This window comes from Oncorhynchus clarkii, chromosome 3 (genome assembly GCF_045791955.1).
Source record: "Oncorhynchus clarkii lewisi isolate Uvic-CL-2024 chromosome 3, UVic_Ocla_1.0, whole genome shotgun sequence".
NCBI classification, from domain to species: Eukaryota; Metazoa; Chordata; class Actinopteri; order Salmoniformes; family Salmonidae; genus Oncorhynchus; species Oncorhynchus clarkii.
Window position 1 is genome coordinate 31,261,611 of NC_092149.1, and position 13,921 is coordinate 31,275,531.

Sequence of the window (13,921 nt, forward strand, 5' to 3'; positions counted from 1 at the left end):
TAACATAACAAAATGTAACAGGACCCAAAATGCATCTAACGCTGAACAAAACTATCGGTTACTGATTGATTGAATTACTGATTGACGTTTTAATATCCTACAAGAGGAAATTCCAAGAAGTTAGTGAGACATTGAGAAGGTTAATGTCTGTTTCCTCTCAGCCTCTGTCCCCAAAGGAGCTGTGGCACATTGTCCATCAGTGTTACGGCACTGAGCTGGGCCTCACCAGTGAAGATGATGACTATGTCTCCCCCACCGGCGAGCACATTAACGGTCTACTGTGAGTGTACATGTTCGCTGTGTGTGTGAGAGAGAGATTCTGTTGACCTGCGCGCGTGCAACCATTTAGTTTGGCATTGTCCATTAAATTAGAACTGTCGTCCATTAACTTTGATGAACTTCAACTCCTCTGGATTATCGATCCCTTCAATTAAAAGCCACTACTGTGATTGTGAATTTTTAATCATGCTGTTCTTCCTCCATTTCCTCCTATGTCTTCCTTCATTCTCTCTAATCCCCCACCCCCCCACCCCATACTGCCCTTTTTCTGTCCCCTTCATCTCTCTCTGTCTCTCTCTTTCTGTCTCTCATTCAACCTCTCCTTCCAACCCCCCACATCTCAGGCCAGTGGATGAGTCAGTCTCTGTCTCTGACCTGTTGGACCTCAGCTCCTTGGGGGCCATAGCTTCTCTGGGTAGCTCGCCCCCCTCCTCCATGGCAGCCTTGTTCCCCAGTGGCCCCCTCCTAGCCAGTGGTGGTCTGGGCTCATCTCCCCCCTCCTCATCCACCTGTCTGCCCATAGACATCCCCGGCAGAACCTCCCTGGACCCCCCGGACCCCAGCCCGCCCAGCTCCCAGATCTCCCTGCCCTCCACCACACACTCCACACACACCGCCTCCTTGTCCGCCCCCGCCTCGGCTGCTGCCTCTTTCGTGAGTTTTGTTTGATTTCATGCCAGGGAACTACAGGGTCATATTCATTAGACAGCGTTTGGATACGTTTCACCCTAAGCTAAGGGCATTGTTAGTTAGGGGGGTTTAGCTTTGAACTGGCTATAGAGATGGTTTATAATTATGACTGTTCCATTGTTTATCTTGATAGGATAAATATACCCCAGTCATACCCCAGTAGATCAAAGAGTCGCTTGTTGGCTCTAAACGGCCATCCGTCTCGGATGTAATGCTAATGGGTGTGTTCCAAATGGCACCCTCTTCCCTTTATAGTGTACTACAGGGAATAGGGTACCATGACCCTGGTCAAAGGTTGTGCACTATATAGGGAATAGGGTGTTATTTGGGACGCATCCCATGCTATGCCTAAAAGAGCCAGTATTGTTGTCTGACCCGGGCAGAGTAGAGGCTTTGAGGTCATATCTGTCCGCTAAGGCTCATCAGTCATGTGTGTGTGTGTGTGTGTTTCTGCCTTAATGACCTCACGGCGGGTGGTAACTAACTACCCCTTTCTCTCCCCTCACATGCCATTTCCTAGTATGTGGAGGAGGGCGGGGACAGCTTGTTGGAGTCGGCCAATCATATGGTGCCCCTGTCTGCCACCAGCCTGGGAAACCTCTCCTCATTGGACCAGCTCACCAACGACGACGAGCTGCCCACCGACCCCAGCAACTCCTCAGACACACAGGAAGAGGGTGAGTTCCTGGAGCCCACTGGAGCAGAGTTTCATGGGAAAACATTTTACATTTCTGGCAAACATAGAAAATACATTTTCTTCTGATGCAGACATGGGAGATTTGAGAGGGAAAGATGGGATTGTAGACACTTTTTACAGAGGTCAAATTCTAACAAACCGTAAGGTGGTTTTCTCTCCTCATCTCCTTTCCTTCATTCCCACTAATCTGAAACAACGGGACAGGTGAAAGCGATTTCCACCCTGCTGCTTTCAGCTCTCCTTTCCTCTCCGATCCGTGCAGATGCAGAAGAGAGCCAGTTGAAACTGCTGCATACACACCCTTCCTATTGATCCCATACTAGTAGTCTAGTAGGACCTACATTACATTAGTCATTGACTCTCCTGAGAACAGACTGTGACTTGCTGCATTAAAGGAAAAACTCCAGAGAAACTTGAGACGTCTGCATTCACTTTTCTGAAAATAAGGATGTTTTGGTGACTGTGATTTGACCGATTTTAAAGTGCAACGTTCACGTTCAAGAAGTCTAAACTGTACTAGTGTTACTTTACTAGCAACCTAAAGTGAGGACTCTTACACTTCTCTTCTGCTCAAACAGAACGGTGTTAAACTGTCCCATCAACAAAAAGCACATTATCCCTCCATTATCGCTGACGTTTTTATATTTTATTTAATCTACGTGAAAAAGGCCATTTTATCTGACACTGTGGAAAAGCCAGCCCCATTTGGCTATTCAGTTGCGACAAATCCTGGGGGATATATACAAACAAATTTAAATATCATAGAAATTCTGATGATAGACGATCTCAACTGTGGTATCTCTGCTAACGGGTGCGTTACTATAGTTGTGACTGGTGTGTAACTCTGTCCCCATCCAGACGAGGTTGAGTCGTTCTGTGCGGACCTGGCTGGCCGGCTGCACATCAACATGGTGGTGCGCATGAGCGTGGACAAGCTGCACGACCTGCTCTTCTCCGCAGACACACACTTCATCCAGCATCTCTTCTCCCAGCGCCACTTCACAGGTCCGTACCGAGCAAGCGCGCGCACACGCTCAGGAAACGCGCGCACCTGCTCTTCACATACACGCACAGAGACACACACACACACACACACACACTTTGTTGATCTTACACGTGGTTGGCATTGGCAACGCTCTCGTTTTTCTTCCTCTTGATCCCTCTCTGCTCATTCTGTTTTCATTACCTTTCCAAATATCTCCTTAAATCTCTTAAAGTATAAATATTGTTTGTAGAGTATATTCCAGTAGACACCACTGTTACCCAGTACTAGTGATAGTCTGCCTAGAAACATGGATACAGTGGGGCAAAAAGTATTTAGTCAGCCACCAATTGTGCAAGTTCTCCCACTTAAAAATATGAGAGGCCTGTAATTTTCATCATAGGTACACTTCAACTATGACAGACAAAATGAGAAGAAAAAAAATCCAGAAAATCACATTGTAGGATTTTTAATGAATTTATTTGCAAATTATAGGCTACAACACGATAGGATGAAAAATGTTTAGTTCATTCTATGTGGCTGATCGGCCCTTCCTAAAGTCTACTCCGCCAGGGCTTGTACAGTAAGCTTTAGGGCTGCGTCCAAGATGGGCATCCTATTCCCTATCTACTGCGCTACATTGGACCAGGGCCCTGGTCCAACGTAGTGAAATAGGTAGGGAATAGGGTGCCGTTTGGGACGCGGCCTAGGAGTGTTAGTGCGCGAGATGCTCGTTGCCACCCCTTCCACTCCACCGTCTCCTGATGCGCTGGTGCTCGTCTGCAGGACGTCTCTGCTGCGCCACACAGTATGGCTGTTGTCATGTATGGGGATGGAATGATTCTTATTGTCCTCCTAGTGCTTAGACAGGAGCTGTCCCAAATATTGGCACCCTGGCCTATTCCCTACGTGAATAATAGGGTTCCATTCCTTTCTCTCTTCTCAGACATAGGCCAGTGTATTGTAGCTCTAATGAGCAGTCCACTGTGTTTACGCTGTGTTAACCTTCCTCCATCTCTCTCTCTCTCTCCTCTTCAACACCTCATATGCTATTGTCTGTTTTGAGAGAAGCAGTACAGGGCTCTGCGTATTCCTTGTTCTTAGCACAGTCCCCTAAAGTTGTAATTTATTAGATGCTCTGCCATAGAGGTGTGGAGTTGGTTGGTTGGTAGCCTCCCTGGTTTGTGCCACTGCCAACTTTGAGGACACTGTGTGGCTTTAATTAGTGCGTTTCCCTCTGCGAAGCGGTGCTGTGTCCCTCTCACTTTTCTCCCTCTGCCTTCCTCTCATTCTTTCCTCTCTCAGTCCTACTTTCTATTTATCTCACTTAACGTCTCTCTGTCTCACACACACACTCCCTCCCTCATTCTTTTCCTCGTCCTCCCTCTCTCTCTCTGTCCCTCCGCCAGACCTGTCAGTTCGTGAGTGGCAGCAGGACGGCAGCAGTGGGAACACCAACCGGATCCTGAGTTACACCATCGCTATTAACAACCCCCTGGGCCCCAAGACCGCCCCCGTAGTGGAGACGCAGGTCAGTCAGTCAGCACGTTGGATTTCGTAGTTTTAACAACATTTGGTCGACATGAGTGGAGGCTGGTGTCATGTTAAATCAGACGACAGGCTCGTTTGAAATGAATGGAACTGGGTCAAACATATGGATTTGATGTGTTTGATGCCGTTCTATTCATTTCATTCCAACCATTACAATGAACCTGTCCTCCGGTTTTTAAAGTGACACCAGCCTCCATTGTCCTCCATGTTCTGGTTTGAATATCCGGTTCGCCCAAAAGACTTGACTTGCCGCCTGAGGATTGGGACACACCTCCTAGGTCATTCGCTCCCGCTAACACCTTTCCCTCGCTCCCTCCAGACGCTGTATAAGAACAGTGCCCCGGGCGAGTGTTACGTGGTGGACTCGGAGGTGATTACCTCGGGCATCCCCTACCAGGACTACTTCTACACCGTGCACCGCTACTGCCTCACCTCCATCAACAAGAACAAGAGCAGACTCCGGTATACCTACTTCCACCAGCTTTTGACTAGTAGTTTGTGTATGAGTTGCCTGAGCAGATCAAATATCGGGGGGGGGGGGGGGGGGGGGGGGGATTTGAACGTTTTGGTTGTTTGAATCAACTTTTTGAGTGCTCACCTGCTAAATGTTGTGTGTATCAGGTGAACTCACTGCCTTAGAAACGGAGAGTTTATGTTCTTACTTCACATAAAATACACCCGATATGGATGAAGAGTTCTTTTTAAACTGTTCTAAGGGTGATGTATTGCTCACATACACATATTTAGCAGATGTTATTGCGGGTGTAGGGAAACGCTTGTACTTACGGCGCTGGGAGCAGAGCTGCCATGTCTGTCGGCGCCATCAGTTCAGCGGCGGATCGGTATTCATTATGATACGTTTCTAGCTTCTTAGTGCATTATGTCTAGTGATACAGAGTGCTGCAGGGATAGGTTACTGGTTACAGTGTGATGGACTCGTGAGTTGTGGCTGCCTGTGTGTCTGCAGGGTGTCGTCAGATATCTGCTACAAGAAGCAGCCGTGGAGCCTGGTGAAGGCGCTCATCGAGAAGAACACCTGGAGCGGCATCGAGGAGTACTACAGACATATGGGTGAGACTGACTTACATTGTGGTCTTGTTCTCCTACTCAGGATAAAGCCGTGTCTGTGTTCTTATTGCTTCCTCTCTTTCTGGTTATGCCTCTCCCTCCCTCTCTGTCGCTCCCTCCCTCTCTGTCGCTCCCTCCCTCTCTGTCGCTGCCTCCCTCTCTGTCGCTGCCTCCCTCTCTGTCGCTGCCTCCCTCTCTGTCGCTGCCTCCCTCTCTGTCGCTGCCTCCCTCTCTGTCGCTGCCTCCCTCTCTGTCGCTGCCTCCCTCTCTGTCGCTGCCTCCCTCTCTGTCGCTCCCTCCCTCTCTGTCGCTCCCTGTCGCTCCCTCCCTCTCTGTCGCTCTCTGTCGCTCCCTCCCTCTCTGTCGCTCTCTGTCGCTCCCTCCCTCTCTGTCGCTCCCTCCCTCTCTGTCGCTCTCTGTCGCTCCCTCCCTCTCTGTCGCTCTCTGTCGCTCCCTCCCTCTCTGTCACTCTCTGTCGCTCCCTCCCTCTCTGTCGCTCTCTGTCGCTCCCTCCCTCTCTGTCGCTCTCTGTCGCTCCCTCCCTCTCTGTCGCTCTCTGTCGCTCCCTCCCTCTCTGTCGCTCCCTCCCTCTCTGTCGCTCCCTCCCTCTCTGTCTATCCCTCCCTCTCTGTCGCTCCCTCCCTCTCTGTCTATCCCTCCCTTTCTCTCTCTCTCTCTCTCTCTCTCTCTCTCTCTCTCTCTCTCTCTCTCTCTCTCTCTCTCTGTCTATCCCTCCCTCCCTGTCTCTTTCTCTCTCTCTCTCTCCCTCCCTCTTTCTCACTCCCTCCCTCTTTCTCTGTCTCTGTCTCTCTCCCTCCCTATCAGAGAGTGAGGTGTGTAAGCTGGAGACCCTGCTCCAGTCTGAGGTGTCAGTGGTGACCTCTGGGGATGTGGTGGGGGCAGACTCTGCCAAGACACCCCCGGCCCTGCGGCGACGCAAACGCACCTGCTCCCGGCGTCCGGGGGACCGGGAGAGAGAGGGAGGGGCCGCGGGAGGTGGAGAGCGTGGGGACCGAGGGATGGGAGAGGAGCGGAGAGAGGCGGGTGAGTCAACAGGGTCGTGGTGGTGTCAGGAGGTCTTATTGATTAGGGCACACTGAAACGTAGTCCCTCCCTTTTTCAGTAAATCTTCTTCCGTTTGATGCCTAATAAACAAGACCCATATAAAAGATTGTCAAGAAGAGAGTTCAATGTTCACCTCTTGTCAATCAAACTTATGTCTCCAGGTTTATGATAATTCATAAAGTGGTGCTCTGCTTTGCATTATACACTGACATCTGGTGGTGTGATTTGGAACTGCATCCAGGCTCTTCTGGCAATAAGTCACTTGTTTCCCCTTTGACCAGGTGGTCAGTACAAGCACGGAGAGCGGTGGCGTGGCGGAGGCAGCAGCATCTCTACCATACTGCTCATAGTCAGCTTCATGTGAGTACCGACCTCTCGGCGTGCGTGAAAATAAACCCTGATTGTTGATCGTTTCCCCTGTCCCTTAGTAGGAGTAAACCAAGGGAATGATCAATTGCCTGATCTTGTCCAGTTTATGAGCTTATCAGAGAGCTTTAGGATTAATCCATACTTGAGGTACCGTAATTTCCGGACTATAAGCCGCTACTTTTTTCCCACGCTTTGAACCTCGCGGTTCAAATGACGCGGCTAATTTATGGATTTTTCCCGCTTTCACAAGATTCATGCCGCCAAAAAACTGAGCCCCGTCACATAATGTGACGTAAATCAAGCGCGCTCAAACTTCCCATCATTCTGATTACGGTAGTCATTTTGTCACCCTCATCATGGCAAAAACACGGAGAAATGCATATGATGCAGCTTTCAAGTTGAAGGCGATCGATCTGGCTGCTGGAAAAGGAAATAGAGCTGCTGACAGCGTGGAGCATTGTCAAAAAATACACTATCATCAACGGGTTTCGAAAGGCTGGACTGCTGCGTGTTGAAGAGGGCAGCGATCCAACATCGGATGAAGCAATTCTGAGGCTATTCAACTCCGACACCGAAGGAGATGACTTCAGTGCACAGGAGGAGGAAGATAGTGACCAATTACTTTCTTGGTAGGCTACTGTTTACTGCTATTTTTTACATTTTTGTTACCAGCCGTGTTTCGTTTAAAGGCTGTGTAAAGTTCATTTGTTTCAATGTACCGGTAGGCACCTGCGGCTTATAGACGTGCGGCTTATTTATGTACAAAATACATCATTTTTAAATAATTCAGTGGGTGTGGTTTATATTCAGGTGCGCTTAATAGTGCAGAAATTACGGTACACACATTTCACACAATTCTCCCATTTGACCTCAATACATAACCTACACTTAACTCAAGTTGGGATTGGTCCGTTTGTGAGTGATTGTGAAAGTGTTTTCGGGGCCTCTCATGCCTGTAGCATTACCGTAACCACCACAGTATGTGAGTTCCACTAGTGTACAAATGTCTGAATGCTCGTTTTGTCTTTTTCTGTAATCCATGTCGTCAAAGTGTTTGGGAGGGGGGGGTTCAATGAAATGAATATCTCCTCTGCTTACTAACAGCCTCCCGCTGCCTCTCTTTCTCTCTCTCTTTCTCTATCGCTTCATGTGCATAGGATCTGTGTCAGGTACTGTATAATAATCGTCAATGTCTTGTCGAATGACATGTTCAGTGTTGTGAAGTCTGCTCTGTCATTTGATGTAGTATGATTTATTTGTTGTCCAAAAACGGTTGTGTTTGTGTGTGTGTGTGTGTGTGTGTGTGTGTATACAGTTTGAGTTGTACAACCACTTTTCCCATTCCTTCTGGAGTTCTCATTCCTGAATGTTGTCCCCTTTTATTCATAACCTAGTCTCGCTCCCTCTGTTTTTGGCCCATACTTATGTCAATACATTTACCCCTCTCTTTCTTTCTCTGCTTTTTTTTTGTTCTCTCACCATCCCTTTCTCTCAACTCTTCTCTTTTCTCTCTCTCTCTCTCTCTCTCTCTCTCTCTCTCTCTCTCTCTCTCTCTCTCTCTCTCTCTCTCTCTCTCTCTCTCTCTCTCTCTCTCTCTCTCTCTCTCTCTCTCTCTCTCTCTCTCTGTCTCTCTGTCTCTCTGTCTCTCTCTCTCTCTCTCTGTCTCTCTCTCTTTTTTCTCTCTCTCTCTCTCTCTCTCTCTCTCTCTCTCTCTCTCTCTCTCTCTCTCTCTCTCTCTCTCTCTCTCTCTCTCTCTCTCTCTCTCTCTCTCTCTCTCTCTCTCTCTCTCTCTCTCTCTCTCTCTCTCTCTCTCTCTCTCTCTCTCTCTCTCTCTCTCTCTCTCTCTCTCTCTCTCTCTCTCTCTCTCTCTCTCTCTCTCTCTCTCTCTCTCTAGTCTGGTGGTGTTGGTGGCCCTCAACATGCTCTTGTTTTACAAGTTGTATTCTCTGGAGAGAGCTGCACACACACTGGAGACGTGGCACTCCTTCTCTCTGTCTGACAGGTAACCAAGCCAGGATACATCTTTATATTATAGTCATTACTACTTACCCATCAGAGGTTTATTTCACCTTTTATTTAACCAGCTAGTTCAGAACAAGTTCTCATTTACAACTACGACCTGGCCAAGATAAAGCCTAGCAATTCGACACAGTACAACAACAGAGTTACGCATTGGAATAAACAAAACATACAGTCAATAATACAGTAGAACAAAGAAAACAAAAAGTCTGTGTACAGTGAGTGCAAATGAGGTAAGATATGGGAGTTAAGGCAATAAATAGGCCATGGTGGCAAAGTAATTACTATATAGCCATTAAACAATGGAATGGTAGATGTGCAGAAGATGAATGTGCAAGTTGAGATACAGGGGTGCAAAGGAGCAAGATAAATAAATAAATACAGTATGGTGATGAGGTAGATGGGCTGTTTACAGATGAGTTATGTACAGGTGCAGTGATCTGTGAGCTGCTCTGACAGCTGGTGCTTAACGCTAGTGAGGGAGATATGAGTCTCCAGCTTCAGAGATTTTTGCAGTTCGTTCCAGTCATTGGCAGCAGAGAACTGGAAGGAAAGACGACCAAAGGAGGAATTGGCTTTGGGGGCGACCAGTGAGATATACCTACTGGAGCGCGTGCTGCTATTGTGACCAGTGAGCTGAGATAAGGCGGGGCTTAACCTAGCAGAGTCTTGTAGATGACCTGTAGCCAGTGGGTTTGGCAACAAGTATGAAGCGAGGGCCAACCAACGAGAGCGTACAGGTCGCAATGGTGGGTAGTGTATCGGGCTGTGGTGACTAAATGGATGGCACTGTGATAGACTGCATCCAATTTGTTGAGTAGAGTGTTGGAGGCAATTTTGTAAATGACATCACCAAAGTCAAGGATTGGTAGGATAGTCAGTTTTACAAGGGTATGTTTGGCAGCATGAGTGAAGGATGCTTTGTTGCGATATAGGTTCTAGATTTAGATTCTAGATTTAATTTTGGATTGGAGATTCTTAATGTGAGTCTGGAAGGAGAGTTTACAGTCTAACCAGACACCTAGGTATTTGTCAACATATCCTAAGTCAGAACCATCCAGAGTAGTGATGCTAGTCGGGCGGGCGGGTGTGGGAAGTGATCGGTTGAGTAGCATGCATTTAGTTTTACTTGCGTTTAAGAGCAGTTGGAGGCCACGGAAGTAGTGTTGTATGGCATTGAAGCTCGTCTGGAGATTAGTTAACACAGTGTCCAAAGAAGGGCCAGAAGTATACAGAATGGTGTCGTCTGCGTAGAGGTGTATCAGAGAATCACCAGCAGCAAGAGGGACATCGTTGATGTATACAGAGAAGAGAGTCGGCCCGAGGATTGAACCCTGTGGCATCCCCATAGAGACTGCCAGAGGTCCGGACAACAGGCCCTCCGATTTGACACACTGAACTCTATCAGAGAAGTATTTGATAAACCAGGCGAGGCAGTCATTTGAGAAACCAAGGTGACACTGTCCTATTCTCCTTTTGATTTAAAATGAGATTTAAACTACAACTAAATGCACCTCTGATTCCCACTGTTCTGTTTTGTTCCATGATTTAGTTTTGTTCTCTTCCGTTGCTCAAGAACAAACCAACACTTTCATTGGATATTACTTACCACCAGCGCTGCATTTCTAGCATGTGAACTAACTCCTCTTCTCTTGCTCTCTCTCTCCCTCCCTCTCATTCTTCTCCTCTCTTCTCTCCATCTAGTCCTCTACCCCAGTCTGCAGGAGAGTGGGCCCAGGTGTTGCAGCTCCAGAGACAGTTCCACCAGGCCCAGCTGGGCAAATGGCAACAGATCCTCCAATCCTCAGTCACTCTGCTAGACCAGGTGTGTGTGTGTGTTTACTTTCTATGTGCGCACTTCATTTACAAAGCGTACACAAGGCTTACAAACGGCTTCACTGTTATTCATGAGTGAGTCATCATGATTGTCGTAATGACATTAGCCTCCTCCTCTGTCTTCTCTCTCTCCCTCAGATGAAACAGTCGTTGGAAAAGCTCCACCGTGGCGTCGTCACTCCAGAAGTCCAGCAGGATCCCCCCTCGAACCCCACTTCAGAGTCTCTCACTGAGCACTGATCCTCCAGCCATCACCAGCCCTCAAGTGGGTATGAATAGACCACGGGGGAGGTAGCCAGAGGGGGAGGGTCCGGCTGGGCCAATCAGGGAGAGTGACTCACCCGACCCCAAAGCGCCACTCCTGCTTCTCTACTCAAAACAGACAGGGAGAGATGTGGGGGGAGTGGGAATTACCTGTTGGGGACCTTCACTACCCATAACTCCCCACGCCTCAGTTTGAGCAACCTGCAATGGGGTTGGGGGGTGAGAGACCTTTGGGGGGACTACACTACCCATAATTCCCCACACCTCAGTCCAAGTTCCACCTTCCATAGTCACCACCACCTCTCACGTCCAGACAGTTAGACTGGGAATGTCTTCAGGACTACAGCAATAACATAGTCATTACATTACCATATCTCCCACAGTCAGGGCTAAAGGCTGGCCAGTTTGTATAGTACCATCCGCTCCTCACATGCAACCAACCATGCTGCTCTCCCTGAACCATCTCCCCTGCCTGAGCAGCCAAGAGACATTTTCAAGACAGACGATCGACTGCATTTCAGCATGTGCAGCCCTGCTGCTGCATTTCAAATGGATAGACTCGGGTCCAACGCATTTCAAATGGATAGACTCGGGTCTAACGCATTTCAAATGGATAGACTCGGGTCCAACGCATTTCAAATGGATAGACTCGGGTCCAACGCATTTCAAATGGATAGACTCGGGTCCAACGCATTTCAAATGGATAGACTCGGGTCCAACGCATTTCAAATGGATAGACTCGGGTCCAACGCATTTCAAATGGATAGACTCGGGTCCAACGCATTTCAAATGGATAGACTCGGGTCCAACGCATTTCAAATGGCCTCGGTGTGAGGGGTCCGCTCAGCTAAGTCCCCCTTGAGCCTCCGGAAATGAGGGACACATGAGGAGAGCGCGACGAGAGGGGGGATAGATACATGAGACTTTCTGTAATCCAACAATTTTAGTCGTTCTTCCTTTCTCTCTTTCTCTCCATCTGGGATCAGCAGCTTCCATCTTAAAGGCTTGATCTCTGACAAAGGCAGTCCGTCCACTGGGAGAGTCATTTCAAAACAATACTTTTTATTTTCAGACGTGAATAATACAAAAAGACTCCTAAATCCTCTACTAGCTCATGTTTATCATTAGCTGTCTTTTTGAGGGTGACTGGGTCGTTTTGGGAATTGAGAGAGAGCGAAGGATGATTGTGTGCGCCAGACCATTACAGTATTTATTTTACACAACTTTGATTTCGAAAAGTCCGGTCCCGCTCTCAATGCGAGTGAATTTTTTTTTCCTTCTATATGCTCTGTGTTAATACTTCAGCACGGACCAAGAAAGAGCTATAAAATTTCATATTTTATATTTCCTGGTCATAGCAATAATGATATTTGGTGATTTTATACTACCTTTTGAATGTGTAAAAAGTAGTATGTCACTAAAGTTTGTTTAGGGAAAAATGAGACGAGCAAGCAAAGATCTGGAGTTGGAGAAGAAGACGGAGAAGTCTATGTATTAGAAAGAAGTGTCCTCATCGTCACATCGTCACTGTTACATTTGGTATTATTAAGATTAGTATGATTATGACTTTGTTTGTTTGTTTTTCCGCACTTGGTCAACTTCTAATTGTATTATTTGGATCGGACTTGAAGTGTTTCAGGGTTACCGACTACTCTGTAGACCAGTCTGCGGACCAAATAGCACCCTATTCCCTTTATAGTGTGGTGCACTACATAGGACATGATGTGCCGTTTGGGACGCAGACGCCGTAGTCCAGGTAAACAGAGAGATGCAATAAACTAGTGACTTTCTAGTGTAAACTGGACTGGGACCAACCAGAAGTCTAGGCCTGGAAAAAGATAAAGGGAATCTATTGCAGTACTGTGTTTGTGAGTTCAAATTGATATGTTATTCCTTTTCATTTTATATCTTCATTTTGTAGTCTATCCTCTTTTCTTGTTTTTGTTTGTCGTAAGGTCATCTCATTTTATTTTCTGCCCCCCCCCCCCCCATCTGATTCCCCCCTCACTGTCCATCATAAACCATTTCTCTTTTCCTAATTGTTTTCCTTTTCATCCCCCTTCCTATTGTCTTTCACTCTTCCTCTCTCTCTTTCCTTGTTGTGTTCCCTGCCCCCCTCTCTCCTTCCGTCTCTCGCCTGTGCAAGTGTGTGAGCCTTGCTGTGCACGGCCAAACAGTGAGTGATCAAAGGATGTACTATATTTATTAGGGTCAGGGAGGAGGGGGGGGTGGGGGTCGCGGGGAGCAAATGTACTGTAAAAGATTTGATTGTACACAATGTCCTGGAGAGAAATGAAAAGCTCTAAAATATGCAACAACTCATCGGAGTCTTATTTTTTTTAAAGTGTGTGTGTGTCATTTTAAGCATTTTCATAAAAAGTTGAACTAAAAAGTATTTCAAAACAGTCGGTGTAATTATGTCATCTTTCTGACTTCCCAGCTTGTCCAAATTCAAACTTATCTGTTGCTTTGACCTGTTGAGGCAAAGCATTTCATTGATTTTTAGATGTCTGCCAATCACAGCGACTGCAGACAAAGTCCATGTAGATCGATACTGTTGATTGACCTACAAACACAGTTGACCTACTGGCCTACATCATTACCAAGGAGCAGGAGACACTGTTGCAATCTATTCATGTCACAGGAATTGATCTGGCCTGCTATCTCTCTAGGTTGAAGGGTGGTCATACTGCTTACCGTATTAGATAATATATCATAATATCTGTCATTTAGTAGATGCTTTCACCCAAAGCAACGCAGTCATTTGTTATACCTACGAGTGGTCCCAGGAATCGAACCCACTGTTCCGGCATTGCAAGCGCCACGCTGTACCAACTGCGCTTCAGAGGACACGTTAGTTAATGGGGAACTTCAAACCTTGTCGTTTTGTTTTAAAGGAGAACTTGAACTCTCCTGTGTTTTTGTTTGTTAATTTCATACCTTCTCTGTTAATAAAGGGGGGGCTGAGAGGAGGGAGATGCGGTGTAGTTGCCAGGATACGTACAATTAACATTTTAGTCATTTAGCAGATGCTCTTATCCAGAGCAACTTAGTGCATTTGTCTTCAGATAGCTAGGTGGGACAGCCACATATCACAGGCA

At 47.2% G+C, this 13,921-nt stretch overlaps 1 protein-coding gene across 2 annotated transcripts in view; it reads left to right on the forward strand.

Annotated features, from left to right (window-relative positions):
- LOC139393146 (protein Aster-A-like) overlaps window positions 1–13,135 on the forward strand; it is a 33,471-nt gene extending 20,336 nt beyond the window's left edge. For both annotated transcript variants that reach the window (XM_071141529.1, XM_071141520.1), the window contains exons 8-19: window positions 162–280; window positions 624–933; window positions 1,490–1,646; window positions 2,525–2,671; window positions 4,058–4,179; window positions 4,519–4,661; window positions 5,167–5,270; window positions 6,093–6,311; window positions 6,614–6,692; window positions 8,596–8,703; window positions 10,425–10,545; window positions 10,695–13,135. In XM_071141529.1, the coding sequence (XP_070997630.1) occupies window positions 162–280; window positions 624–933; window positions 1,490–1,646; window positions 2,525–2,671; window positions 4,058–4,179; window positions 4,519–4,661; window positions 5,167–5,270; window positions 6,093–6,311; window positions 6,614–6,692; window positions 8,596–8,703; window positions 10,425–10,545; window positions 10,695–10,796 (1,731 nt within the window). In that variant the 3' untranslated portion in view covers window positions 10,797–13,135. The remainder of the gene's footprint in view (window positions 1–161; window positions 281–623; window positions 934–1,489; window positions 1,647–2,524; window positions 2,672–4,057; window positions 4,180–4,518; window positions 4,662–5,166; window positions 5,271–6,092; window positions 6,312–6,613; window positions 6,693–8,595; window positions 8,704–10,424; window positions 10,546–10,694) is intronic.
- The last annotated feature ends 786 nt before the right edge of the window (window positions 13,136–13,921 follow it).